This window comes from Lonchura striata, chromosome 14, assembly GCF_046129695.1.
Source record: "Lonchura striata isolate bLonStr1 chromosome 14, bLonStr1.mat, whole genome shotgun sequence".
NCBI classification, from domain to species: domain Eukaryota; kingdom Metazoa; phylum Chordata; class Aves; order Passeriformes; family Estrildidae; genus Lonchura; species Lonchura striata.
The window spans coordinates 17,550,330-17,573,336 of NC_134616.1; the positions used below are offsets into that span (position 1 = coordinate 17,550,330).

At 46.2% G+C, this 23,007-nt stretch overlaps 1 protein-coding gene across 1 annotated transcript in view; it reads left to right on the plus strand.

The window, feature by feature from the left end:
* Positions 1–23,007, plus strand: part of TRPC5 (transient receptor potential cation channel subfamily C member 5) — a 104,778-nt gene that overhangs the window by 41,980 nt on the left and 39,791 nt on the right. The window contains exons 3-4 of the mRNA XM_021525254.2: positions 5,348–5,869; positions 19,556–19,892. Coding sequence (XP_021380929.1) covers positions 5,348–5,869; positions 19,556–19,892 — 859 coding nt within the window. The remainder of the gene's footprint in view (positions 1–5,347; positions 5,870–19,555; positions 19,893–23,007) is intronic.

A 23,007-nucleotide genomic window follows, 5' to 3' on the forward strand; every position in this document is an offset into this window, starting at 1 on the left:
AGAGACACAGAGACACACACACAAACACAGAGACACACACACAGAGACAGAGACACACACAAACACAGAGACACACAGAGACACACAGAGAGACACAGAGACACACACACAAACACAGAGACACACACACAGAGACACACAGAGAGACACAGAGACACAGACACACACACACAGAGACAGAGACGCACACACAGAGAAACACAGAGACACACAGAGACACACACAGAGAGACAGACACACACACACAGACAGACACACACACACAGACACACAGAGAGACAGAGACACACACACTCACAGAGACATACACACAGACAGAGACACACACACAGAGAGACAGACACACACAGACACACACAGAGACACAGAGACACACACACACAGACACACGCATGCAGACACACACAGAGACACACACACAGACACAGAGACACGCACAGACACAGAGAGACACAGAGACACAGACACACATACAGACACAGAGACACACACACAGAGACACACACAGAGACACACACACAGACACACACAGAGGGCTCTGGCTGCAGGAACTTGCCACAGGCCATTAAAATGCGTATTTGTTCCTCTCCCAGTCTCTCTCTTTTTTTTTTTTTAAATCCCCAGCAGAAGTTATTATGTAGCATCAGCCACAAATGGTGACATCTTTTGACAATCTTCCTGGCTGTGCTGCATTTCCTACACACATGGCTGAACACAAGCTCTGATGCAGTTCTGCCACTGTCAAGTGCACTAGGTTTCAGTTCAGCTCTGAGAACTAATCCCTTGGGCCTACCTCCATTTTTAAACACATGGGTAAGAAGCCAAATTAAAACTGGAAGAATCTAGAGTGGATCTATCTGTATTTTACTTCTGTTTACTGGTTGTAGAGAAGGATATTTGGTTGTACAGATATCACAGATCTACATTTTCACATTCTTTCATGCATTACATTAATTAACAATTATTAGAAGTTCTGTGATTCTATAGCTTGCTTTTTTAAATTCAAATATACCTATTTTAGTGTTCATGTACACCATCTGGCAACCTTGTATCAGCATTTGACTTGCTACAAGGCACTAAAAGGTACCAATTTTCACTGTTTTGCAGTGTCAGTGTGAGGAGCAGAGATTGTATTTGGCTTTACAGGCACATTTGTAAGTCACTGAGGAGATTTTAGACCAGGAAGAGCCTTTTCTTCAGCTGGATATTCTGGGACATCTGTATTGGAACCAGTGGAACACTTCAATAACAGCAGAGTTTGCCCAGAAGTAAATCTACAACAATGTGTGTCGTGTGCCAAAGTTACAAAGATTGTGAATAACCAGTACAAAAGCTCTTAAACGACATTACTTTTTTAGGTAGCACTTTGTGTTTTTCATTATATTTCATTAACCAAATTACATCATTTCAGTCAATGAATTGCTCTTGAGAGAAAAAACTACAAATTCTCTATTAATGCAAATGCTGGCATCACTCTGATACTAGACAACATCTCTAAAGGCATCTCTGGTTAAGATGCTGAGTTAGTGAAGCCCATGCCACTGTATCACCTAAAATAAATGCTGAAATTTCTACAGCCATGTGCCACCTTCCCAGGTCCCACATAAGGTTGTTTCCAGTGCCTAAAGGGAGCTTACAAGAAAGCTGTATTGTATTTGTAGCTTTCCAGTGGGGCTTGCACAAGTTTGTGTTGGCAATCAGAAAATCTTCTATAAAACACAGCCGAGTCAAAAAGTTACACAAGCTGAAAATAATGCAGATTAATATATTTACAGTTTATCATAGTTGTATTTACAATTTATTGCACTGATCCAGGGGAGGTGATACTTTATGAAGTGCAGATGTCTTGAAAACAGGGTAATTCCAAATGTTACAGGTAAAAGCACTTTGAGTTATTTACAGACAAAATATTATTATCCATAAAAGGCAAAAGGTACATTTCCATTTGTCTGTTAGTTTGGCTGAGGAGAATGTTTTTGAGCTGCATCTCCTTAGTTTTCCCATTTATTGCAGTGTGGTTCCCATTGCTGAGCAGTCTTGGAGCACTTGAGCTTTTATACAACTCTAAACCAGAGGAGCTGCTCCAGGGACAGATAACAAACTAGATTAAATTCAAAGTAAAACTCCTAGAAGACCTACAACAAGGCCACCAGATCTTCAGTGCCAGCTTCTTTCTTTTTTTCTCTTCTGTAGTTTAATTCCTCTTACACTATACTCCTGACTAACAGCAGAGATTCCTGCTCTCTTTCTATCCAGAGCTCCTTTCCAGCAGTGCACTATTTTGCTGGAAAACTTACTTTTCCATTCAGAGGAGAGCTTAGCTGTACTGAACAGCGCTTTTATGTGAGCTAATCCTTCTCCTTTAATGAATTAAGCTTGTTTCTTCACCCTCCTTTTCAAATAAAGGGGATTTTTCACTTGCTGCAGCATCTTTCAGAGCAGCAGTGGTACAGGGGTAAGCAGGCCACCTTATGAGGATTAAATCTAGGCAGATGATAACAAGCATTCAGTCACTTGTTGTTAACAGTAGCATTAATTTCCCAAATGAAAAGAGCCAAGATGAAATGCAGACAAGGCGTTTGCTCCTGTGCAGGTGGTGGCATTAAGGTTCTGAAGCACTCGGGTTAGCAGCTGGTGTCAGGTGATGAGGTTAATGGAAAAGATGGAAAAGAATTTTGGTTTTCAGGTCATTTAATGAAAGTAACCCTGGAAGAGCTCAGCAGAGCCCTTGGGGTGGAATAAATTATTCCTCTTCTGCTTCCATCACTGCAGGTTAACCCAAGACACAGGAGAAGCTGATCTAAACATGAACTCAACTGGGCAGAGCGTCACAGGAGGAACATCAGTGTTGTAATCCCTGCTGCCCCTCCAGTGACAGAACACAGCCCTTTAGCAAAGGCTTTGCATAGCCACAGCTTTAAAATGGATAGTTTATGATGGAGGTTATCAAAAAACACTGTGTGAGAAGACAACAAAAATATTTATCACAAGACAGACAATTTTGGGCCAATGCATGACCTTTGGGTCAGGAAGACACAGAAAAGAGGCTGCAGCAGCCCTGGTCCAACTGTCCCTGTTCTGTATTGTGCTGGTTTACTTTGCTGCTCAGAAATAACTCCAGCTCCTGTGACTGCAGGCCTTGCACTGATCTGCTCCTCAGGAGCCTCTGTGTCCCTGCACCACCATTTCCCTCTTTATCCCTTAATTAAAAGTACTGTGAGCTGCCCAGGAGAACACACCTTCCCTGCTGCTGCTCCAGTCCTCACGAGGCAGGGCTCTGGTTTGGGGGTGAGGGCTTGTGATCCGAGGCAGAATGAGGGATGAGAGATCACTTAATTCCACCCCAAACCTTGGAAAAGCCACTCTGAGTGCCCCAGATCCATATTTAGAAAGCCTCTGGAGCAGACAGGATTAGCACTGTCCCCACCTGTAACATCACTCCTCGAGTGCCCATTTCATATTCCGAGCAACATGAATTCCTCATCTGTGTCAAGCTGAAAATCCTTTTCGCAGCCCTGGGTACTATAATTTCTATATAGAAAAACAAGATTTAACTTGACAGTAATAGAAGTGATAGAGAGGAAGAGTGTTCTTCCTTTGAGGCACAGGCTCTGAATACAGCAGCCAGTCACTGATTGAAAAAGGGCAGGAAGAAATATAAATGCAGTTATAGTCAAGCATCAGGTATTAAAAAAAAAAAGCTTCTAAGAAAGAGAAAAAAAGAAAACCCCACATCTTTCTCTTGACATTTAAGAAACTACCTAAACGAGCTAAGCAAAGGGAAAGGAAGAGAGTGCAAGACCTTACACAGAGAGCTGCTTTCAGCCATTTGTTACTGGATATCTTAAAATACATTTATCCAACCTTGCTAAGAGACACCAAGCCCTCCATGACCCACAGCAAATCCTCAGGACTGTTTTCTCTCCCTCCTGCCCCTGGGGACCAGCCTGCTTAGCAAAGCCTCCACACCTGTGTGTCTGCAGGTTGCCAGGGATTTAACTCCTCATGTGCCATGTCCAGGGGAGCAGATTTGTTCCCCAGAATGCCTGCAGCCACCCAGTGAGCCCTGCTCCTGTGAGTGAGCCTGCACCTCAGTGTGGTGAGCACCTTTGGGAGCTCTGTGTGTTGGGAACAGTCCCTGTCACGCTGTTACATGTAAGGATTTATTGATCAGCTTTGGCTCTTTAGTGCTCTACAGGCTCTTAACTCCCAGGAAACTGAGATTTCGAGGCTGAAGGTCTCATCACCAGCCTTAGGTGCATCCTACAGAGGGATTTCTTACCTCACGCTCCTCCATCACTGCTTTGCTCTTGGATTCAGGCAGGCTGAGGACTCTTTGGTAGTTGCCATTAGGACTCTTTGGCATCAGTTCCTCCAAGACATCTCTGATATTTGACTGTTCCCCCAACCCAGCCGTGTCCCCTGGAGCAGCAGGATGTGCCAGGGCAGGAGTGGTGGGCACGGGGAGAACAGAGTGTTGGGTAGTGATTAACACAACAAAGAGAGCTGCCTGCCTGCAAATAGAAACACACTGGGTGCTTGGATGGAACAGCATTCCCATATAATTTTACACTCTGCATACAGTAATAAGACACAACAGGGTGTGCATTAAGCTTATCTTCTGAGAAGTGCAGCAGTAGCTGGATAATGCACACCCTGGAGTGGCTTATTTGTAGTGGACTATGGATCATTAATTTTACATTTAATTTTTTTCAAATCTGTTAAAAAAAAAAACCCTACATGTCGTTCTGTGGGCTGTTATGTAATGTATCCTTACACTAAAAAATATTTTGAAATAAAAACAGTAGGCAAAAGTGAAGAAGAGTTTTGCCCAACTGCGGATCAGGGTTTGGTGTTTGCAGGACCTGCTACGAGCAGGTTCTTTGTCTGCTGATGCAGATATATAGTGCAAATAGTGGTAGTTATGGAAATCTATTCAGTGTTCATTCTTTTCTAGACTTTTCTTTCTTTTTGTGTAATTACCTTTTTTCTTCTCTTTTCCCCCCTCATTTTTTTTTTCCATTTGATGTATGAGCCAATACCCATTTCAGACCAAATTCACACATTTGCATGGGGATAGGACTGACTTTTACACCAGACTGGGAAGGAGTGGTCAGGAGGCAGATTTGCAGGATCTGGGGGGGAAATGGTTTTGCCAGAATAGCAGTGTGTGGATAAGGCTGCCTACAACAGCATTTAAAGCACAGAGGTTGTCACAAAACCTGTTTTATTATGGGTTTTGTGGAGTATGAATGAATACTCCAAAAGTATGAATGAGGGACTTCTAAATTCTGCTGCTCCACGTGAGATGTGACTTTTTCCCCTTGTGGTTTATCCCTCCATGCAGGTTCCAACGCTGATGATGGACACCCAGTTTTCAGAGTTCACTCCGGATATCACCCCCATCATGCTGGCGGCTCACACCAACAACTACGAGATCATCAAACTGCTTGTCCAAAGACGGGTGACGATCCCACGCCCACACCAGATCAGGTGCAACTGTGTGGAATGTGTCTCCAGCTCCGAGGTGGACAGCCTGAGGCATTCCAGGTCGAGGCTGAACATCTACAAAGCCTTAGCCAGCCCTTCGTTGATTGCCTTATCGAGCGAGGATCCCATCCTGACCGCCTTCCGCCTGGGCTGGGAGCTGAAGGAGCTGAGCAAGGTGGAAAATGAGTTCAAGGCTGAGTATGAGGAGCTTTCCCAGCAGTGCAAGCGTTTTGCTAAGGACCTTTTGGATCAAGCACGGAGTTCCCGGGAGCTGGAGATCATTCTCAATCATAGGGATGATCAGAGCGAAGAGCTGGATCCCCAGAAATGTCACGATTTGGCAAAGCTAAAGGTAGCAATAAAGTATCACCAGAAAGAGGTAAGAGTCACCTAAATGTGAAGGTATTGGGTAAAGTAATTAATTTCTTGAGTTGCTGTGGGTTTGTTCAGTGCTGGCTCTCAGGTGGGATTTGATGTGCACAGGGATTAGTCACAAACCAGAGGCTCAGGGCACCTTGGTGACAGCATGACTCTGAGCACTGAGGGCAACAGGACCGAGTCTTGCTGCAGTGGGCTGTGTCTTCTACAGCACCAATAATTTCTGTCTCAAAGCTACTTAAATCCCACCTAATTATGCCCCTGCACAGAGCATCTTTCACACACGTCCAGATCTGCTCGCTCTGAAAGCAGTGGCTGCTTTTGTATATGAAGCCAAAGCTGGAAGGGGTTGCCTGGCTCCTGAAGACTGGCTCCCTCATGGAGTGCAGGAAATGATGCAGCAGACAATTCATTTCCTACAGCCACCAAGCACTTCCAAGTGCCCACTCAGCACTAACTCAAAAAGGCCAGAGATGTGACAGCAGCTAAAGAGAGCAGGAGAGGCTGGTAGCACTCCCAGAATCCCAGGTATCCAAGTTACCATCCATCTTGCAAAAACACTTATGTGGTGCAACTATTTATTTGCACCTATGGCACCTCTTGATCCTCAGTCCTTGACCCATCTCTGTTTTAGGAACTGAGAAGCAATTCCCAGAAATTCAAACTCCTGCCCAAAGTTCCAGAGAGGGAAGCCATACTTCCGCCAAAGGGCACAGAGCTTTTCACACACCCTGCAAATCCACACATTTACCAGTTGATTCAATAAAGGCCACAAACCCCAGGAGAATGCTGACAGCAGTTTCATTAGTTGGCTCTGGACTTTCTTTCTCTTTCCAAATCCAGACAGAATTTAGGAGGTGATATATTACTGTTGGTCAGCGATGTTCCAGGTTATCTGAAGGAGGAATTTAGTTGCTTGGTTGAGGAACTGAATTTCAATGTGCATTACATTCTTCTGTGTCTGGAGAGTGACCTGAGTGGCAGAAGATCCTGCCACATTCCTCTTTTCACTGTCTTTCCCACATCCAGCACTGACCCAGCTTGATGTGATCCCTTTCACCTCCCTGAAGGGCTGCACGTGTCATCCGAGGTGCAAACAGCCAAGAGATGAAAAATGCAGATTTCCATGCATGTTGTGCCCCCCAGTGCCAGCCCCTCGATGCAATATGCTGGAGCCAAAGCCTCAAACTTCCCAGATCCAGGACTTGGCAACTCCCTGCTCTTACTGGGTTGCTCTAGGGCAATGTCAGCTCACTGGTGTCGTGTCAGGTTGTTTTTTGCTCTGTGACGGGGTTGGGTAACACCACAAGTGCTCTAGGGACATGGACAAGCAGTGAAGAGTTACTCTAGAGAAGGGCAGCCCAGGTAATTAGGTCAATGTTCATTGAATCTAAGGAAGAGCAGGGTTCTACTTCTGGTTTTCCACTGGCCTGGCTGGCCCAGGCTCTGCAGCCACAAGCTCCAGGTCACCCCAGCACTGCTGGTCCCACTGTGTCACTGGTGCCATCCAGGTGTAAATATGTGCCTGCTCTTATCTTGTGTTCAGAAGCTGCAAGTCTGAAGCAGCTCACTGTGTTTGAAATGTGGTGCTGAACAGTCCTGAAGCTTTTTTTAATTTAAATTTTTTAATCACTGCCTGCTTTCTTGACAGTTTTTATCTTTTTTTTTTTTTTTTTTTTAAGGCGTATTTGACTGAATTCCAAGCATATGGACAAATTCCATGTTTTGTGACATACTGATGACAGTTCCAGCCTAAAAATGATAGCAAATATGCTCTGTGTTGCCAGCTAAAGTCAGTGCTGTTTTCAGGTGGAATACTGGTGGGCAGGGGCAGAATGAATGAGGTTGCGAAAGCAGCTGCTGAACCCTACCATCCCACCTGGTTATTCACAAAACCCTGAAGCATCCTGCAGGGTGGCTGGGGTTTTCTTACCATAATAATTAGGCCATCGTATCGTGGTAATTAGCACAGGACAAAACATCAAGCAAGATACAAACATCCTTGGCAGCCTCTGATAAGATGAGTAGGAACCTTTGCCAGGGAGACACTGAGAAGTGTTTTTTAATCCTGACTGAAGAGTATCAGACTGAGAGGATTTTTGTGGGGACAGGATGGAAAATAGAAGCAAGTTTGGTTTTCATGAAAGACGGTTCTGCAGAGAAAAACAGCAGACTTTTAAAAGTAGATCATCATGTTCTGCTGAAGCTTTTTATGTCTTAACATTAAATGGGATTGGATTGGATTGGATGGAGAAGGTTTTTACACGTTAACATTGACAAAGATAAAAGTCAAATCTCTGGTAGCCTAAGAGAAGAATCCAACTTTGGGTATTTTCTGGGGTGTCAATTGTTACTGCAATTTTTAGTTCTTTATATTCAGCACAAAGAATGTGTAATTTTATATTGATTCCAGACAAATTTTCTGCAGCTTTTTTCTTTTTCAGCTTTTTTTGAAATGAACCTGAAAATTGCTCCCCAAAATATGAAATGGTTCCATTTCAGCTTAATCAGGCAGATAAGGTCAACTTCAAGATTCTTCTCAGAGAAGTTGTCAAGGGGAGAAGGGTGAAGAGATCATGGGGTTTGTCTTACAAAGGCTAGAAAAATCTCCCATTATGTTTTGTTGTACCTTGGAAGGTACAAGTTTTGATTACTCCCAAACATGACAGGTGCAAAATATTGTATAATATAAACTGAGAAATGTGTTGCTCATGAGGAAGAATACTGTTCTTCTCTGGAGGAGAGCCAAAACAATGGAGAATAAATTTGTTACTTTTCCTGGTTGTTTTTTCCTGGTTGTTTTTAATAAGCCGTAAATCCTAGAAGGTAAATTACTGTTTACACAGAAGGAGGAAAAAAAAAAAATCAATTACATAGGAAAGATTAAAATGTGCCCTAAGGCAGCTTTGTAGTGTATTTTATGGCAGTAAATGGTAAAAACATGCTGTGCAATGTTCTCAAGCTCCTTCTCCCTTCTCATGTGTAGAATGGTTGTGCACTCTGTTTCAACTTACTGTGATAATTTCTCTAGGAGATGGGAAGGACTTAATAATTGTGATATCTGTTTTCATGGCAGTCACAAAATCTGAGGAAAAAAATGAGGACAGCACAAAACACTGTGGAACATGATGAGTTAGACCCAGCACGAATATATCAGTTCTCTCAGTCCACTATTAAAGAAAAAATTTTCCAAGGATCACAGTAATTAAGGACTAAGAGACCAGCAGGCTTTTCACAGACACTCTGTGGCATGTGGCATTTGTCTTCATATTATTCCTTTTCTAGTTCTTTTATTCTTGACTAATTTTGGAAGGAGAAAGGGTACTGAGGGCCTAATAGGAAAAGGCACAGCTCAGCTGTTGAGGATCAGTCTTCACTGTGCTCTCCTGGCACCAAATTAGCTCTGCATTTGTTAATTTGTTTGCATTTCTAAGAAAAGATAGGGAAAAGTCATCTCTTAGGATCTTGCCAGTCTTGTAAAGCACAATTGTGTATTCAGGGTATGTGGCTGGTTTAGGAAATCAGAGCAGAGGCAGCACGCAAAGAAAATTTTGATGTCCTTTAATTTTTTTTCCTTTGCCAATAATGTAAAACATCCATAGTGTAGCAGGGAGTCAGGTCTAAAAGGGCAGATTTCTGCTCATATTTAACATTCTGCTGAGCCACAAGAACAGCAATACACATTCAGCTTATTCCTGCTTTCCTGCTCTCCATCACAGGTCATTCCCATCTCCAAAACGAAGTGAAACATCACAGTAGTGGGGGTTTTAATGTGTTTTTCTGGTGCTGGCAAATTGCTGGGCAGGTTTAGTTTATGTGTCTCTAAGAAGTCTACACAATGCAAGGCACTCAGAAAAAACCCATTATTTTATCTATGACTCTTAGCACTTCCATAGAATTAGATCAAAGGAGAGCACAGAGAAATTCCTTCTCAAAAACCCTTAACCTCCATATCTGTTCCTCACTCTGCTCTAATCAATGGCAGGAAAGGACAGAAGCAGAACTGTTTGCTTGTCTAATTTAAAAACAGTGCTCTTTGCCGTTTTTCTCTCCAGGATGAAGCTTCAACAGCTTCAGTCCTTTTTAATTTTTTTTTTTCCCAGGACATTTACATAGACAAGTGCCTCCTGAGATGCAGTTCTGAAGTGAATGAATAATCATTCCTGCCATGCCGCATATTTTTCCGCTGTGTCTTGACTCTTGTCAACTGTGTGGCTGCAGTCAGAAGCACAGCATCCCTCTCCAGGGAGCATGCATAAACCTGGGAAATTTCTGAGGGCACTTCACTTAGTGTATAAAAAGAGCTTATAAAAATATCAGAGATGCATGAAGAATGAAGTGCGAGGTGTGTGAAAATCAAAGCTCCTCGCCTGCACCTTGTTTACCCGATTTGAAAGCCATTCAGGTATCTTGATGGATGGCCACAGATCTTTCTTTGCTTTCAGGCAAGGCTCAGTTATTCTCCTGTGGGTTTGTCTGTTTTCTTGCCATACTGCCTGGAGGAATAATGATTGAGGGCTGAATATTTGTACTGTGCTCTTTAAAGGCACAATGAAAAGTCTTGCTTGAGCCTGCACAGTAATAAAGAGGCTTTTACTTCCAGATTTCTAGAAGGAAATCAGGTTGTGAAAATATCTTTATTAGGGACTAGGTGAGGGAAGCAGAGCTGCTCCGTGTGGAAGCTTTTCTTGGTTTCCAGTGATCTGGAACACTCATATTTCTTAGTGTGTTCCATGGGGAGGATGGCGTGGTCTGTCCTGTGCCACAAGCCTGATGAACGTAAGTTTAGGCATTTCAAAAGCACTGAGTGTCCAAATGTGACCTTTCCTTTTCCAACAGCCATCCTTTCATTTGTTCATTGTAGTCTGCAGCAGTTTCCCATCTGGTGTATGAGCAGTGGCCTGTGCTAAATGAAGCTCTTTTCTCTCAAACTCCATCCCAGCAGCACTTGACCACCTTGGAAAATCTTCTGTGAGCGTGGCACTAACTGAGCTGTTATTGACAGCCTCAGAGACAGAATTTGGGGTGGCAGGTGGGGAGATTTGTCTATATTTTCACCCTTAAAAGAGCCATCCCTGCTGATCACTGGTGGTGCATGACTCAGAGCCCCTCCTCTACAGGCTTGTGCAGTTGCCAGATCTCTTTGTTTGGTTTGGGAAGTTGTCACAGAAATCTAACCTGTACAGCTGCATCATCGTGTTACAAAAATTAGGACAAGTGGCACTTAAATCTTAACTCCTCTCCAAACTTGGAAGAAGAAATAATATTCAGAGGGCTGATGGTTCAGTGGTTTGACACAGTGGACTGGAATGTTTATTTGAGGGAGCAGCATTATTTGGTACATCGTTCACGTAACGCCGAAATGTTCTCGCTTGATGAAGGTTAGCCACATACTGCAGCTGTCACGGAACAGAACTGCAGAACGCTGTCTTTTGACAGCAAAATCATCTCTGACTAATCTTGTCATGCACCAATTTGAAAAAGCACCCTAAGACTGGTATGTAGGTCAAGGACAAGGACTTGGATTGCATTGTGGTGATGTGTAGTGGGCAGAAAATGCCAGGATCATTCTTTAAGTAATTTTTGGTGTCTTGTGCCTCTTACTTAATGATCTCCTGGACAAAGATGGGAAATATGCTGAAAGTTAAAGAGGTCACCACGGTTTTAACAGCGTTCAAGAGTGATTTAGTGAGTTTGACAGTTCCCTAAACTTCATGTTTCCCATCAGTCTTCTTGCCAGCCAGAGAAGAGGCTTGGGAAGCCAAAGCCAAAGTACAGGACATGATTGATGGGCTTTCTATAGACAACAGGAACTGGAGAGGACAAGTGATGTAACACTTGTCCTGTGTGTTGTAACAGCCAAGTGTTCAGCATGCCCACAACTGAAGGGCTGAAGTGTATTTAGAATCAGCTTTATATCAGTGGAGAAGAGTAAATCATGTTATTTCATACTTTGAATGACACTCTGAAGTAATAAACTCTGGAGGAAAACTGTGGGCATGGATTCTCTCATTTGGATTTAGAAGTGATCGTTGTTATTTACCTGATTTCTGGGAATTTGAACTTCATTCCTGTGGCTTAGAGAAGCGAGTTATGAAGCTCCTTTCAGAAAAGAACTGACATTTGCACATTCCTCTCACCTCATATGTAAGTCAGGTCCATCACCACCTCAATGAGGTGACTGAGAACAGTCACCACCTCACAGGTGGCTCCAGGAGAAGTGAGATGAATACATGGGTTTGTCATGGCACCCCCCAAACTGAGCTCTTATGCACACTGACATTTAAAAGCTCTGACTGCAGTTTTTGTTCTTATTCTCTTCAAAACCCAGCTGGCTGAGCAAACTTCCCTCAGCAAAGAGTTTATTCTGCCAGGGTGATACAACCCAGGAGCAGGGGTAGCCTTTGGGGGTTCCCAAGGAGGTGAGAAATGTTTGTAGTGTGCTAGTCTGCTCTTTTGTGGATATTGGAATAAATTTACTCATTCAGGAGGAGGTAAGGCAGAAAGGAAAAGGAATCCAAAATTACACAGTTTCAGTGTAAATGTGTCTCAGGTCAGAAAGGAAGCAAAGAAAAACTAACTTTCGGACTTTTTATTAACACTAATCGGGTAAAGTAGGTATGTATTTAAAACTACTCCTAAATGACTTTTAAAATTTTCATGTTTGCTTTACTTATCACTTATTTAATGTAAATGTTAGTAATTCACTAGAGAGAATGAGCCCAGCCTTTTACTTAAAAGTCAATACGTTCCCCACTTCTGCTATAGCCCCTGAGAGCTCCCAGTATTCACTGCCAAAATCTGTAACTCCTGAAGTGCTGCCTGAAAGAGCACTCAGGAAATGCTGATAGATTTGTGTCTAAACAGTTTTTAGTCTTTCTCCCGTGCTTCTGTGTCTGATATCCCCTGTTCAGCTCTTGGGTGCAGGTATGTGTTGGGAATTAACTCCCTGTGGGCTGTATTGCTCCCATTCAGCACTTCAGCACTCTGCCTGTGGAAACCCAGCCCAGACATCCTGCATCTCTGTAAGAGAACTGTATCCTGGGATCTTTGCTGGGATCCATCCCTCAGGAATTTATTTATCAACTGTAGACTTGAGTAAATGCTGAAAATTGTGCTTCTGCTGGGCTCTTGCTCAGGTCTGGCCCAGAGGAGCCTGTTCTGCTGGCGTTCTCTGCCCCTTGCCTTGCTTCAGAGCAGAACTTAATGCACCTAAATCCTGCTGACACAGGCCATAAATACAAACCTACAGCTAAACACATATTTAAGCACTTGGGGTAGAGATGGATTTAATTTCAAGCTTAAAGACTTTACAATTGCTTCTTCCATGGGTTGGTATCTAGGATTTGCAAGCATCTGTCATTGTCCTAGGATGTGTGGGACCTTTTAATTTAAATATTGAAGCCAATCCAACTTGAAGGTGTTAAAGCCATGAATTTTGATGGAACAGTGGCAGGATTTTAGAGGTTATTCACTCTTTCCTTTTGTCAGCATTCACCTCACTGCTGAATTTCCAATTGCTATCACTTAAGCTGAGTTCATGTCTGCTACCAGCAGAGAGATCTATTATGGATAGGAGACCTTTAGTTGAGATTCATGTGTCATCATAATTTAAAATATTTTAAGAACAGATTAAACTAAATTCCTGTCTAATTTGAGGCCATATGTTCATCTGTGGAGGATCTGGAGTTTGTTTTATTCCCCAGCTGAGGGTTTGAGCAGTTTGGGTAGCACTTGGTTTCCTTGAAGGGCTGGTCCAGCTCAGCTGTGTGATCTCCTCAATGGCAGGAATGTTGCCATTTGGATTTTCATCAGTGCTTCACTGCTGCTACTCACAGCTGTGGTTTTGATAGGATATTCATCCTGCAAAAAAACTCTTATGTCTTGGAAGTGTCTGATGAGGAATGCTGAGTTGTGTAGTCCCTTTCCCCCACATTACACAGCCCCCACTCCAACTGCTTTGTCTCATTTCTCCTTTTTTTTTTTTTTTTTTCCTCTTGCAGAAAGTACTTAATTAACAGGATGAACAGCCATTAGGTGTTTACCCTCTGCAGCTCACACTTCGGCAGCAGAATGTAAATAACTTTGCAGTCATTAGCAAGGTTGAACTTTAAAAAGAAATGTGCTACAAAAGAGGGTTTTCTTATTCATCTCACTGTTTGCAACACTGCAAACTTGAGGAGGCTGGCATTTCTTCTCTGGAATATGTGGTCTCACAAGGCTCACTGGCTCTCTGCTGCAGGCATCAAATTAGGCCACACAGAGTTTCTCTCTCCTGTCTTGGGCTAATTTAGAAATGAGGCTCTTTGGCTATTGCCCACTGGAATTTCCCTGAAGAGCAATTGGCCTGCTGCAACCACCACATTTCCATTCTTCCTCAGAAGATCTTGTTCTTGGTAAAAATGGAGGCAGAGGGGTTGGTGTGGCCCTGGAAATGTGTGGTGCTGCTTGAGAGGAGAACAGCAATGGCATTTCTCCCTTTCATGGGAGACAGGGATTCACAGGGAATCTGCATTCTTCACAGACCTCTCTAAGATATGCAGCTGCATCAGACACTTCACACAAGCTGCAAAATCTAGCTCTGTTTCTGAGAAAATCTGCCTTTCCAAAGGTTAAATAGCTTTAATTGTGGAGGGCAGTGCCATGCAGTACTACCCAGCAGCCTTGCAGGTTTGAGATGCTCTGGGCTACAGTGATGTTGGTGAGACCCGACCTTTGAAAGGAGTGTCAGGCAGGAGCCAAAGGTCATTTCATGGCTCCCATGCCGTGTTTGGCTCTCACTGGTGACCTCTGTGGGAGCTGCTGGAGCTGGCTGATAGAAGAACTCACTCCTGCTTATTAAGACAGAGCTCTGCAGTTCCAAATTAGTGGTTATTCATCTATGAAGAGGATTCGCCCTCGCCATCCGCAGCAAGAGCACAGACGAGAACTCCAGCAAACTCCAAACAAGAGGCTGTTGGCAGCAGTCATGATAATCAGAATAAAGGCAGAGGGATGCTGTGCTCAGCCCCTGTGATGTCTATCAGGGAGCTATTTCAGTTGCTCCCTGAGGCATTCACATCTCAACCCATCTGTGTCTGATCCTAAATTACTTATGACTGCGAGAGATCAGGGATTTCCCCATAGATGAGGGGAGGGGGGTGGAACATAATTTCTGTGTTTGACAGCATGCAGAAAACATTTAATTCCCGAGAAGTGGAATTTAGGTGACTTAAAATATCAGTAAAGATTAGTTATTAAGGAAAAGACACTCCATCCAGCAGTTGCTCTTTTTCCCTTTAAAAATATCCCCCTTGGTATAGGATTAGGTGGCAATGAGCGTGATGAACATTGAAAATGAAATTCTCTAATAGCACAATCCACCTGCAAGCCAAATGTTACACAAAGACCCTGGCAAGGCTGAGAGAAGAAGAAGAGAATATAAAAGACTTTGTACTGAAGTAATCTCTAGAGTGCTTCCCAACTAAGACTGGAGTTGCTGATCTCATTTCTTGGAAAGGAAAAGATATTTATCCCCATTTTCAAAAGCCAGGAGACTGAGCACCTTGTTCACAGTATCTCAGGGGTGTTGTGCTCACAAGGAGGGACTCTGAGTTGCATTTTATCTCCCTGTGATCTCTATACTCACCTAGGGACAGGTTCTGCTCAACAGGTAATGGACAAGGAGATTGTTTTTGGGATTGGCTCCTCCAGAAATGCATCTGCAGGTGGGGACCGCCCTGGACAGGGTTTTGTACAACCACAGCCTTTGCTTTGGTGCCTCTGTGGTGGTTTAACCCCAGGCAGCAGCTCAGCCCCAGGAGCCACGCGCCCACTCCTGCCGGTGGGATGAGGGAGAGAACTGGAAGAGAGAAGTGAGAAAAGCCGTGGGCTGAGATAAAGACAGCTTGAAACAGGTGCAGCAGAAGCCAAGTGTGCAGGCAAAGCACAGCCAGGAATTCATTCACCGTGTCCATGGGCAGGCAGGAGCTCAGGAGTGACTTGGGGAGACAAACTACCCCCCTTCCTCCTTCTCCCCAGCTGTGTGTGCCGAGGGTGATGCCACAAGGTGTGGGGTGCCCCTGGGGTCAGCTGGGATCAGCTGTCCTGCCTGTGTCCCCCCAGCTCCTCCCTGGTGAGGGTGAGGAGCAGGACAGGCCCTGGCTGTGTGCAGTCCCTGCTCAGGGATAACTCAGACATCCCTGGGGTATCAGCCCTGTTTCCAGCACAGAACCAAACCCAGCTGCTGTGAGGGAAGTTAACTCTATCCCACCAAACCCTACACAGCATCAGAGGTTCACTTCCTGCATGCACTGAACTGAGCATAAATGCCACCTCTTGGTGATATTTCTTTTCACTGTTGCAGCTGTCAGAACATTCTCCATCCTCTCGAGGTGATGTCTTGTGCTGCTGTTTGTGGTAGAGACTGGAGGCTCCTGTAATGCAGCAGTCCTTGGATAAAATGCTTGTCAGGTGTTGGAGAAATAGTGTTTCATAGTCATATATTCTCTTAGCAGAGCTTCTGGTGCAGTGCATCTGCCTGTGACTCTGACCCATCCACAAAACTGGGACAAAATGCAGGTTTTTTTCCTGCTTTTTGTTGTGCAGAAACTTTAACTGATGCCAAATCCTGTCACACACAGTACATTCATGTGAAATGATAAAAGGCTGTGATATACACAGGCACTATTTCAGGCTGTGGCACATGAAAGGCTTTGCAAAAATGTGAAAAAACACATTTGGGGTTACTTATGTGGAAAATTACCTTTCACTCAGGAAAAGCCTTGGTAAAAGTAGTGCTGAAGTTGCTTTTCCAGTTCTCTGCTCTGCTATTTGCAAAGTAGAAATTTCCGTAATTTTATGGAGAATTTTGAAATTATGGAGGATTACAAAAGTTCCACAATATTATCAGAGTTTCAGGGTACTTCACACCTGAAAGAATATATTTTTGTATTTTGTGTGCATTGATCTAGCACTATGACTCCTAGACAATCTTTATAAGTTGAACATCCAGTGGTTTAGTCTGGTCAATTAATTTGGGGGTTTAGTTTAGTTAACAGCATCTAGAAGCAAACTCACCAAAACCAATAAATTCTTGAGGCAGCACACCAGTGGCTTGATTTGCTTCTTCATTATAATTCAGAATTCCAATGTTTCTGTGCACTGGAAATTTTGCTTTTCAGCCAACTGCACTACTGGAGATAAAGCATTAGTGCTTAGTGATTTTAAATCTGTGATTAATAAGTTGGACTAATACAAGTTAGTAAAAGTCAGTTTTGGTAAGTGCTTGGCCTTACCTTTAATAAACACAGCATTTGATGGTTTATGACATTAGGGAGTCTCTTTGTGTGGTGTGCTTAAATTTTCCTTGGGCAATTTTCATTGAGGTTGGGACCAGCTTGATTGGAAAATTTAATGGCTTTTTCCATTTCCATTCCCTTTTGCCAATCTGCTCTTTAAAGCTGCTCTTTCATGATGTGTGAATTTGTCTCCATTTGAAGAACTAACATCAGATACAACTGAGAAAGCAGATTTTAGAAATGAGCTATTAGGCAGAGAAGAGGCACTTTTAAGATGCTTGCAAGTTGCACAGCAACCAGAGGAACATACAGTCATTTGATTTCTCAAATGACTTTGACTTTGACTCAAGGGAAAAACAGTTTTATTCTCCCCTCAGAGCCTTCTATCATATGTGATAAAGAGAAAATGTGTTTATAACATTTTCTCCCTCAAAAAGAAATTAAAAAAATAGAAGAAGTTGTGCCTCATCTCAGAGAAGCTGCAGCATCTCCTGCCCTGTGAGTCACTGCAGAACAGATCCAGTAACAGCTCCTGAGCGGGATCTTGAGAAAACAGAGCAGTGTAACTTTCTTTGTGTTTTTAAACACAAAGCGCTGACCTTTCTGAAATCAGAGTTAAAACACAGCCAAACACCAGTCGCTGCCTGGCGGTTTTCCAGTTGCTGTGGAATTGTTTCTCTTACCTGCCCAGAGAGGCTGTGGCTGCCCCTGGATCCCTAGAAGTGTCCAAGGCCAGGCTGGATGGGGCTTGGAGCAATCTGAGATAGTGGAAGGTGTCCCTGCCCATGGCAGGGGGTGGAAATAAGATGAACTTTAAGGTTCCTCCCAACCCAAATCATTCTGGGATTCTGTGACTTCATGATCATTCTCCCCATATATGGAATTTTACAATAATATTTTCTCATCACTACAAGCAACACGTCTTAGCTTTTTCTGGAGACCATCACCCCATGAGCTATGGCCCATTTTCAGCTGCTGCATGTGCTGGTTGATTCCAAATCACACACTCTGCTGATATTATTTTCCCAAGCCCTCTGGAGCAGAGTGTCTTCAGTTATGTGCCAATGCAGAAGTCATCAGAAGCTTATTGTTGTAATAGCACATCAAAATCCAGCTTCATAAATGCCAGATAGTTCCCTTGGAGATCTTATTTTCAGTGCTAGTTTGGTTCATTCCATAGATTTGAACTACAAGTCCAAAAATGGTCTGATTCTGATGTAAACAGCCTGTTAAGACACATAAAATATATTACCAAAATCTAAAAATACTTACAGAAGTGAATTACTTTGTCAGAACAAGCAACTAATTTGTCCTTTTGTTTGACCTTGGTTTAGTCATTTTTAACATGGCAATGACAGTGCTCTGCTTGTTTAGAGCACTCTGAGAACTGTGCTTAGAAGCCCTCCCAATACTGGGCAGTTTTTGAGGTGTATTTAAAAGATTTGGGTGTTGGCTAAAGATTTTTGAAGAAAAACAGAGTTGTCTTGGTCTTGCAGACATCTCTGGTTAGTTCTGGGTCTGGAAAGCCTTGAAAACCATGGGGCTGTCCAGGGAGAATCAGGAACATGAAGTCTTCTAGCACTGAACAGAAATATGGCTTGGCTTGAAATCCCAAAGGTTGTTTGGGATGAGAGCAGCCTGAAGGAGCTGCACCCTGAGCATGTGTGGTGCGGTGTGGGTGAGATGCACTAAATCACCATCACAATGCTGTTTTTTAAAGAGTGAAAGTGAACTGTCAAATGTCACTTAGATTCCTTTTGGCCTCTGCTTAATCCCTTGCATTTTACAGCTGCTCTCTTGCTGAACAGCCAGGCAGGGTTCCAAATGTGCAGTCCTGCTTCCCACCAGATGTCACCTGGCCACACCTCACGCTGCTGTTGGCTGTCTCATGCCAGCCCAGCCCACACACACACATTGCAGCACTCCACACACCCTGGGAGACGTTCTCCCTCTCACACACACTCTCAGAGCTTTGCACCTTTTCCCTCCTGCCACATCCTTTAGTCACTTCTTTAAGATGCTGACAGTGACTTGTTTGGGGTGGTCTAAACCTGAAACATTCTGAAAAGGAATGTGCTCCAACACATGGGGAGAGAAACAGCTTGTAGTAATTCTCGTGGTGTTGCTTTTGCACAAGGCTGTGTGTGTGGTGAGTGGCTGATCTGCAGAAGGATGCTGCAAGTAGAACAAAATTTCTCCCAAGAGAAGGAATCTTAAATCCTACATAGAAAGAGTGAAACTTCCCTCCTTTTTTCCTTTTATCTCTAAAATATACTTTTCCATCCCATGGCTGGCCCCCAAAGTAATCTGAGGGTCTGCGTGGGCTCTAGCACATAAGTGAGGGGGAGTGCACGTGGAGTACCAGTCAGTAATAATTTAATAATTTTTCTTTGTTTTTTTCTCCCCAGTTTGTTGCTCAGCCGAACTGCCAGCAGCTACTAGCAACGCTTTGGTACGACGGCTTTCCAGGATGGAGGAGGAAACACTGGGCAGTGAAACTCCTGACCTGTGTCACCATTGGACTGCTGTTCCCCGTGCTATCCGTGGCGTACCTGATTGCACCCAAGAGCAGGCTGGGACTGTTCATTAAAAAGCCATTTATCAAGTTTATCTGCCACACTGGCTCCTACCTGACCTTCCTGTTCATGCTCCTGCTGGCATCGCAGCACATCGTCAGGACCGACCTCCACATGCAGGGGCCACCTCCCACCATCGTGGAGTGGATGATCCTGCCCTGGGTTCTGGGTAAATCCCACACCTGATCCTGTAAATCCCTCACCCTGGGTTCTGGGTACATCCCACACCTGATCCTGTAAATCCCTCACCCTGGGTTCTGGGTACATCCCACACCTGATCCTGTAAATCCCACACCTGATCCTGCCCTGGGTTCTGGGTACATCCCACAAATCCCACACCCAGTCCCGCCCTGGGTTCTGGGTACATCCCACAAATCCCACACTCCATCCTGCCCTGGGTTCTAGGTACATCCCACAAATCCCACACCCAGTCCTGCCCTGGGTTCTGGGTACATCCCACAAATCCCACACTCCATCCTGCCCTGGGTTCTAGGTACATCCCACAAATCCCACACCCAGTCCCGCCCTGGGTTCTGGGTACACCCACAAATCCCCAGCCAGGACCGCTGAGCTGCAGGGCCTGACTCGCGCCCATGGAACCGTGTGGGGCCCATCCCTGGCCCAGCCCGTGGCGGCTCTGGCAGCCAGCTCAGGAGCTGCCCAGGGCGGCCGGGCTCCTGCTGCAGCTGCGGCGGCCGGGGCTGCTCCAACCTCCTGGGCCTTTGGAGTGACCCGAGGGCACACGCGGCTCCTCCTGCCTCCCCACGGGAATGAGCTCCTGGGTCACAGAGTCCCTGCTGCTGCTGGCTCTGTCCTGTGCCTGGCACAGGGACATGCAGTGCCCACAGGGACACACAGTGCCCACAGGGACAGGGAGTGCCCACAGGGACTGGCAGTGCCCACAGGGAATAGCAGTGCCCACAGGGATACGCAGTGCCCACAGGGTCACACAGCGCCCACAGGAACAGGGAGTGCCCACAGGGACTGGCAGTGCCCACAGGGACATGCAGTGCCCACAGGGAATGGCAGTACCCACAGGGACAGGCAGTGCACACAGGGTCACACAGTGCCCACAGGGAATGGCAGTGCCCACAGGGACATGCAGTGCCCACAGGGACACACAGTGCCCACAGGGAATGGCAGCACCCACAGGGACACACAGTGCCCACAGGGACATGCAGTGCCCACAGGGAATGGCAGTGCCCACAGGGACACGCAGTGCCCACAGGGACACACAGTGCCCACAGGGACTGGCAGTGCCCACAGGGACACACAGTGTCCACAGGGAATGGCAGTGCCCACAGGGAATGGCAGTGCCCACAGGGACACACAGTGCCCACAGGGAATGGCAGTGCCCACAAGGACACACAATGCCCACAGGGACACACAGTGCCCACAGGGACAGGCAGTGCCCACAGGGTCACACAATGCCCACAGGGAATGGCAGTGCCCACAGGGAATGGCAGCGCCCACAGGGACATGCAGTGCCCACAGGGTCACACAGCGCCCACAGGGACACGCAGTGCCCACAGGGAATGGCAGTGCCCACAGGGACACGCAGTGCCCACAGGGACAGGCAGTGCCCACAGGGAATGTCAGTGCCCACAGGGACACACAATGCCCACAGGGTCACACAGTGCCCACAGGGACAGGCAGTGCCCACAGGGACATGCAGTGCCCACAGGGACAGGCAGTGCCCACAGGGAATGGCAGTGCCCACAGGGACACGCAGTGCCCACAGGGACAGGCAGTGCCCACAGGGAATGGCAGTGCCCACAGGGACACACAATGCCCACAGGGTCACACAGTGCCCACAGGGACAGGCAGTGCCCACAGGGACATGCAGTGCCCACAGGGAATGGCAGTTCCCACAGGAATGGCAGTGCCCACAGGGGATGGAAGTTCCCACAGGAATGGCAGTGCCCACAGGGAATGGCAGTGCCCACAGGGACAGGGAGTGCCCACAGGGACTGGCAGTGCCCACAGGGAATGGCAGTACCCACAGGGACAGGCAGTGCACACAGGGTCACACAGTGCCCACAGGGAATGGCAGTGCCTACAGGGACATGCAGTGCCCACAGGGACACACAGTGCCCACAGGGAATGGCAGTGCCCACAGGGATACGCAGTGCCCACAGGGTCACACAGCGCCCACAGGGAATGGCAGTGCCCACAGGGACATGCAGTGCCCACAGGGACACACAGTGCCCACAGGGAATGGCAGTGCCCACAGGGACACACAGTGCCCACAGGGAATGGCAGTGCCCACAAGGACACACAGTGCCCACAGGGACACACAGTGCCCACAGGGACAGGCAGTGCCCACAGGGTCACACAATGCCCACAGGGAATGGCAGTGCCCACAGGGAATGGCAGCACTCACAGGGACATGCAGTGCCCACAGGGTCACACAGTGCCCACAGGGACACGCAGTGCCCACAGGGAATGGCAGTGCCCACAGGGACACGCAGTGCCCACAGGGACAGGCAGTGCCCACAGGGAATGGCAGTGCCCACAGGGACACACAATGCCCACAGGGTCACACAGTGCCCACAGGGACAGGCAGTGCCCACAGGGAATGGCAGTGCCCACAGGGACATGCAGTGCCCACAGGGAATGGCAGTTCCCACAGGAATGGCAGTGCCCACAGGGGATGGAAGTTCCCACAGGAATGGCAGTGCCCACAGGGAATGGCAGTGCCCACAGGGACACGCAGTGCCCACAGGGACTGGCCGTGCCCACAGGGAATGGCAGTGCCCAGAGCCCGGCTCTGCTCTCCCTGCTCCCTGACCTGCTCCTGGAGGCAGCACAAGGACCAGCCTGGTTTATCCCTCCCAGCTCAGCTGCGGGAATGCAGGAGTGGGAAGCTAAGCCTCACTCTCTGCTGATAATCGCCAACCACATCAGCATCAAGTGCTCTGGTATCAGCAGCAGGAGTGTTGATTGTCTGGAAGTTACATGTGAGGCCATTATTCCAGTGTGGCTTGGGCAGAGCTGGGCAGAGGAGGAGGTGTCTGTGTGCTGAGGGGTGTTCAGGTGAGGCAGTGTGATGGGATGAGGTGGGAGAAGAACAGAGAAGCCAGCTGGGTGTGTTTTTGATGAGGGAGAACTATTTACCCTTCCAAAGTGAGCTCCAGCACAGCAGCAGAGGAAACCTGTGAGCTCCATCAGGATCCTGATCCCTCCTCTGGTTCAGCTCCCATGTCCCTTGCTGTGCCACCAGCATGTGGCACCCCTGGGAGCTGGGAATGTCACCAGGCATTTTGCTCATGGGCAGTGGTTTC